Source organism: Pseudorasbora parva, chromosome 19, assembly GCF_024679245.1.
Source record: "Pseudorasbora parva isolate DD20220531a chromosome 19, ASM2467924v1, whole genome shotgun sequence".
Classification (NCBI taxonomy): Eukaryota; Metazoa; Chordata; class Actinopteri; order Cypriniformes; family Gobionidae; genus Pseudorasbora; species Pseudorasbora parva.
The window spans coordinates 20,239,857-20,247,106 of NC_090190.1; the positions used below are offsets into that span (position 1 = coordinate 20,239,857).

The following is a 7,250-nucleotide window of genomic DNA, read 5'->3' on the forward strand; positions in this document are numbered from 1 at the left end:
TTGTGAGATATAAAGTCAGAATTGTGAAATATAGTCAGAATTGTGTGTTATATAGTCAGAATTGTGAGTTATAAAGTCAGAATTGTGAGTTATAAAGTCAGAATTGTGAGATATAAAGTCAGAATTGTGAGATATAAAGTCAGAATTGTGAGATATAAAGTCAGAATTGTGAGATATAAAGTCAGAATTGTGAGTTATAAAGTCAGAATTGTGATATAAAGTCAGAATTGTGAGTTATAAAGTCAGAATTGTGATATAAAGTCAGAATTGTGTGTTATAAAGTCAGAATTGTGAGATATAGTCAGAATTGTGAGTTATAGTCAGAATTGTGAGTTATAAAGTCAGAATTGTGAGATATAGTCAGAATTGTGAGATATAGTCAGAATTGTGAGTTATAGTCAGAATTGTGAGATATAAAGTCAGAATTGTGAGTTATAAAGTCAGAATTGTGAGTTATAAAGTCAGAATTGTGAGTTATAGTCAGAATTGTGAGATATAGTCAGAATTGTGAGTTATAAAGTCAGAATTGTGAGTTATAAAGTCAGAATTGTGAGTTATGAAGTCAGAATTGTGAGATATAGTCAGAATTGTGAGATATAAAGTCAGAATTGTGAGATATAGTCAGAATTGTGAGTTATAAAGTCAGAATTGTGAGTTATAAAGTCAGAATTGTGAGTTATGAAGTCAGAATTGTGAGTTATAAAGTCAGAATTGTGAGTTATGAAGTCAGAATTGTGAGTTATAAAGTCAGAATTGTGAGATATAAAGTCAGAATTGTGAGTTATAAAGTCAGAATTGTGAGATATAAAGTCAGAATTGTGAAATATAGTCAGAATTGTGTGTTATATAGTCAGAATTGTGAGTTATAAAGTCAGAATTGTGAGTTATAAAGTCAGAATTGTGAGTTATAAAGTCAGAATTGTGAGATATAAAGTCAGAATTGTGAGATATAAAGTCAGAATTGTGAGATATAAAGTCAGAATTGTGAGTTATAAAGTCAGAATTGTGAGTTATAAAGTCAGAATTGTGAGTTATAAAGTCAGAATTGTGATATAAAGTCAAAATTGTGTGTTATAAAGTCAGCATTGTGAGATATAGTCAGAATTGTGAGTTATAGTCAGAATTGTGAGTTATAAAGTCAGAATTGTGAGATATAGTCAGAATTGTGAGATATAGTCAGAATTGTGAGTTATAGTCAGAATTGTGAGATATAAAGTCAGAATTGTGAGTTATAAAGTCAGAATTGTGAGTTATAAAGTCAGAATTGTGAGTTATAGTCAGAATTGTGAGATATAGTCAGAATTGTGAGTTATAAAGTCAGAATTGTGAGTTATAAAGTCAGAATTGTGAGTTATGAAGTCAGAATTGTGAGATATAGTCAGAATTGTGAGTTATAGTAAGAATTGTGAGTTATAAAGTAAGAATTGTGAGATATAAAGTCAGAATTGTGAGTTTTAAAGTCAAAATTGTGAAATATAAAGTCAGAATTGTGAGATATAAAGTCAGAATTGTGAAATATAGTCAGAATTGTGTGTTATATAGTCAGAATTGTGAGTTATAAAGTCAGAATTGTGAGTTATAAAGTCAGAATTGTGAGATATAAAGTCAGAATTGTGAGATATAAAGTCAGAATTGTGAGATATAATGTTAGAATTGTAAGTTATAAAGTCAGAATTGTGAGAGATAAAGTCAGAATTGTGAGTTATAAAGTCAGAATTGTGATATAAAGTCAGAATTGTGTGTTATAAAGTCAGAATTGTGAGATATAGTCAGAATTGTGAGTTATAGTCAGAATTGTGAGTTATAAAGTCAGAATTGTGAGATATAGTCAGAATTGTGAGATATAGTCAGAATTGTGAGTTATAGTCAGAATTGTGAGATATAAAGTCAGAATTGTGAGTTATAAAGTCAGAATTGTGAGTTATAAAGTCAGAATTGTGAGTTATAGTCAGAATTGTGAGATATAGTCAGAATTGTGAGTTATAAAGTCAGAATTGTGAGTTATAAAGTCAGAATTGTGAGTTATGAAGTCAGAATTGTGAGATATAGTCAGAATTGTGAGATATAAAGTCAGAATTGTGAGATATAGTCAGAATTGTGAGTTATAAAGTCAGAATTGTGAGTTATAAAGTCAGAATTGTGAGTTATGAAGTCAGAATTGTGAGTTATAAAGTCAGAATTGTGTTATGAAGTCAGAATTGTGAGTTATAAAGTCAGAATTGTGAGTTATAAAGTCAGAATTGTGAGTTATGAAGTCAGAATTGTGAGATATAGTCAGAATTGTGAGATATAAAGTCAGAATTGTGAGATATAGTCAGAATTGTGAGATATAGTCAGAATTGTGAGTTATAAAGTCAGAATTGTGAAATATAAAGTCAGAATTGTGAGTTATGAAGTCAGAATTGTGAGTTATAAAGTCAGAATTGTGTTATGAAGTCAGAATTGTGAGTTATAAAGTCAGAATTGTGAGATATAAAGTCAGAATTGTGAGTTATAAAGTCAGAATTGTGAGATATAAAGTCAGAATTGTGAGATATAAAGTCAGAATTGTGTGTTATAAAGTCAGAATTGTGAGATATAAAGTCAGAATTGTGAAATATAAAGTCAGAATTGTGAGATATAAAGTCAGAATTGTGAGTTATAAAGTCAGAATTGTGAGATATAAAGTCAGAATTGTGAGTTATAAAGTCAGAATTGTGAGATATAAAGTCAGAATTGTGAGTTATAAAGTCAGAATTGTGAGATATAAAGTCAGAATTGTGAGTTATAAAGTCAGAATTGTGAGTTATAAAGTCAGAATTGTGAGTTATAAAGTCAGAATTGTGAGATATAAAGTCAGAATTGTGAGTTATAAAGTCAGAATTGTGAGTTATAAAGTCAGAATTGTGAGTTATAAAGTCAGAATTGTGAGATATAAAGTCAGAATTGTGAGTTATAAAGTCAGAATTGTGAGCTATGAAGTCAGAATTGTGAGTTATAAAGTCAGAATTGTGAGTTATAAAGTCAGAATTGTGAGAGATAAAGTCAGAATTGTGAGTTATAAAGTCAGAATTGTGATATAAAGTCAGAATTGTGTGTTATAAAGTCAGAATTGTGAGATATAGTCAAAATTGTGAGTTATAGTCAGAATTGTGAGTTATAAAGTCAGAATTGTGAGATATAGTCAGAATTGTGAGATATAGTCAGAATTGTGAGTTATAGTCAGAATTGTGAGTTATAAAGTCAGAATTGTGAGTTATAAAGTCAGAATTGTGAGTTATGAAGTCAGAATTGTGAGATATAGTCAGAATTGTGAGATATAAAGTCAGAATTGTGAGATATAGTCAGAATTGTGAGTTATAAAGTCAGAATTGTGAGTTATAAAGTCAGAATTGTGAGTTATGAAGTCAGAATTGTGAGTTATAAAGTCAGAATTGTGTTATGAAGTCAGAATTGTGAGTTATAAAGTCAGAATTGTGAGTTATAAAGTCAGAATTGTGAGTTATGAAGTCAGAATTGTGAGATATAGTCAGAATTGTGAGATATAAAGTCAGAATTGTGAGATATAGTCAGAATTGTGAGATATAGTCAGAATTGTGAGTTATGAAGTCAGAATTGTGAGTTATAAAGTCAGAATTGTTTTATGAAGTCAGAATTGTGAGTTATAAAGTCAGAATTGTGAGATATAAAGTCAGAATTGTGAGATATAAAGTCAGAATTGTGAGTTATAAAGTCAGAATTGTGAGTTATAAAGTCAGAATTGTGAGATATAAAGTCAGAATTGTGTGTTATAAAGTCAGAATTGTGAGATATAAAGTCAGAATTGTGAAATATAAAGTCAGAATTGTGAGATATAAAGTCAGAATTGTGAGTTATAAAGTCAGAATTGTGAGATATAAAGTCAGAATTGTGAGATATAAAGTCAGAATTGTGAGTTATAAAGTCAGAATTGTGAGTTATAAAGTCAGAATTGTGAGATATAAAGTCAGAATTGTGAGTTATAAAGTCAGAATTGTGAGTTATAAAGTCAGAATTGTGAGTTATAAAGTCAGAATTGTGAGATATAAAGTCAGAATTGTGAGTTATAAAGTCAGAATTGTGAGTTATAAAGTCAGAATTGTGAGTTATAAAGTCAGAATTGTGAGATATAAAGTCAGAATTGTGAGTTATAAAGTCAGAATTGTGAGATAAAGTCAGAATTGTGAGTTATAGTCAGAATTGTGAGTTATAGTCAGAATTGTGAGTTATAAAGTCAGAATTGTGAGATAAAGTCAGAATTGTGAGTTATAGTCAGAATTGTGAGTTATAGTCAGAATTGTGAGTTATAAAGTCAGAATTGTGAGTTATAAAGTCAGAATTGTGAGTTATAAAGTCAGAATTGTGAGATATAGTCAGAATTGTGAGATATAGTCAGAATTGTGAGTTATAGTCAGAATTGTGAGTTATAAAGTCAGAATTGTGAGTTATAAAGTCAGAATTGTGAGCTATGAAGTCAGAATTGTGAGATATTTTTTTCTTGCAATTGCGGGTTTAAGTTCAAACTTTTGTTTTTGTTTAATTCATCACATCTCCTGAAACTCTTTGACTAATCCTGTCTTTCTTTTCAGATTATTGTTTGGGGGGACTATGGACGCATGGACCACAAGTCCTTCATGGGAGCCGCCCAGATCCTGTTAGACGATTTAGAGCTGACCAACATGGTGATTGGCTGGTACAAACTCTTCCCTCCCACCTCATTGGTGGACCCAACCTTGGCACCTTTAAGTAGTAAACCTCCAGATTCAGGCCTGGACAGTTCCAACGTTCGGTCGTAGCGGCACGAGGAGGTGGGCGGTAGAGAGCGTCGTGAGTAGCTCCAGCTACTGACAGAGAGGAGAGGGTCTCGACGGGTCACGTCCTGGTTACGCTGCATGCTTGATGTTGTGTCCTCTGAGCCAGTGCGACAAGAGGCAAAGAAAAGGCCTGCGTCCTTCTGCCAAAAAACAAAAAACTAAACGAAAAGATATTGTATGCTGCTGTCACACGCAGGGGAAGAATGCCACAGGAAGCCTCTCCATTCAGCTGAAGAGATGCAGCCAGAGATTCGGCAGAGTCCGACTCTTTTCGCGGGAAAAGAAAGACGCTGTTTTACTCTGGCTGTTTACTCTCTGTTGTATTCAAAGAGATGTCAGTGTTTCTTACCTAGAACTCGATGCGTTGAAGCCATTACCGTAAGCCAAGCTGTCAAAAGAAGATCTAAAAAGAGAGAAGCACTTGGCTGAGATGGAAAAGGAAAGAGTAACCTAGGAGAGATGACGTCCTCATGGGAATGACCCTAAATCAAGCCCGATCTCCACTGGATCTGATGAAGGAATGGATAGGATCCTGTTTGATTCAGGAAACAACACAATTCTGAAAAAATACGAATAAATAAATCAATAATGGACCTTTTTGTGCTCCGGTATGATGTTCTCTTTGTTGATGTACTGTATGAAATTTATGATTTTTCTTTTTCTTTTTTTTTTTTCTTTCTTTTTTTTGCATGGATGCAAAATTGTTTTTAAAAAAAAAAAAAAATTCTATGGTTATTTTCCTCGAGACTTGCAAAAAAATATTTAAAAAACTAAGAGAGGAAGAAACTTAATTAAGAATGACCAGATCAGCCATTTTCAACAGTTTGTATTATTTTTAATATGAAATTCTCTAGTGCATGATTTTCAAAGGGACTGAATGCAAAACGATAACAATGTGATTGTCATCCTTTAGAATATTCTTCTGTATTTTTACAGATCTCGGTTACAGGTGTGGCCTGGTGAGACTTTGCATCTCATGTTATCAATGGAAAAAAAAAAGCAAGAGATGGTCGAGGAAAACAATACATGTACAATATTTATTTCGATATAAAAGCGTAACATGAAAATTGTACATTTCTCCCTTCAAATGCAGCCATAATTGTGTTCATGTGGAGACAGAGCTGTAGATTATCGTATGGGTCTGTGTTCCGTTACACTAGAACGGCTCATTCATTCAAAGCAAGCATGTTGAAAAGGGTCTGCAACATGGATTGAGCACACCGTCTGAGTAATACAGCATGTTTTGATAGAGACATCTGGGAATTTTTTGCAGTTTTATGTACAGTGCATGCGGACCGGAGGCTCTGTCTGGCTCCCGATCCAGTGGATTCAGGTCGGGGTCGAGGTTTTGTGGCCGACGGTTCAGACATTCAACGCAACATTCCACCTCTTGGCACTCATCTTATTTCAATGTTTTGAAAAGAAAAAAAAAGGAAAAGAGAATCAAACAGACAAAAGAAAACTAAAAGAGTTGAGAAGAAAATTTATATTTATTCAAGGTTGACTTGAAAAGGTTGCAAGTATATTTTATTTTGTTATTGTTACAAAGAAAATGTTATAAAAATGGATCCCATTGGATGGTGCTGTACAAGTCTCTGAACTCAGAGTGGACTGGACAATGTTTATACACGTTGTGTTATTCAGCACAACAGACACTGGTTGTCAGATGAGGAGCGAGTCACAGTTCGTGGAGATGGGAAAATTGCCACACAATATGAATTTTTAATTGTTTCTTGTTTTGAGAGAATAAAATTCATTTACTAATTCCTGGTTTTGTCTGCTATTGTTCAGCAAACCTGCTCACTCAGGCCACAGACATTCCAACATGACCAGCTTAAAATACCTAAACACGGACTGCAGGATTCTTTTTTAGGTCAAAATGCCAATTTATTTTGAACATTACACTGAAGATGAGGTGCATAGATCATTTCAAAGCCTTCCAAACACATATTTGGTATTTGATACCATGTGTTTTGCCTTAAAAAAAAAAGACACATCAAGTTTATACTATAAAGTATACTTCAGTAAAGTTCAAGTATGTTTTAACTATATGCAATTTGTATACTAATATCAATGTACTACTAGTAAACTTGTAAGTGTACTATTTCAATACTGCCTGGGACTAAAATGGCCCACTTTTTAGTCTTTAAAAGTATACGTTATAGTGTACTATATGTGTAAGTAGTAAACTTAAGTGCACAACTACAACTACGTTTCGCAGTTGTACTGCATCTGTCAAAGTGAACTTGTAAGTATACTAGTAGTTTTACATTGTTTAGTTTATGAAAGTACACTTTGAAGTGTCCTCAGTAAACTAGTAGTTATATACTGCAATTAGGCTATACTTTAAGTGAACATAATATCATACTTATAGTTTACTATGTATATATTATTTTGCACTATAATACTATGGTCCTAATTAGCTATTCACTTTTTAAA

The 7,250-nt window shown here is 32.5% G+C and overlaps 1 protein-coding gene across 9 annotated transcripts in view; it reads left to right on the plus strand.

The window, feature by feature from the left end:
* The window catches only part of rims2b (regulating synaptic membrane exocytosis 2b), a 241,805-nt gene extending 235,230 nt beyond the window's left edge, over positions 1-6,575 (plus strand). For all 9 annotated transcript variants that reach the window (XM_067426681.1, XM_067426679.1, XM_067426682.1 and 6 more), the window contains one exon: positions 4,587-6,575. In XM_067426681.1, coding sequence (XP_067282782.1) covers positions 4,587-4,793 — 207 coding nt within the window. In that variant the 3' untranslated portion in view covers positions 4,794-6,575. The remainder of the gene's footprint in view (positions 1-4,586) is intronic.
* Positions 6,576-7,250: the final 675 nt, after the last annotated feature.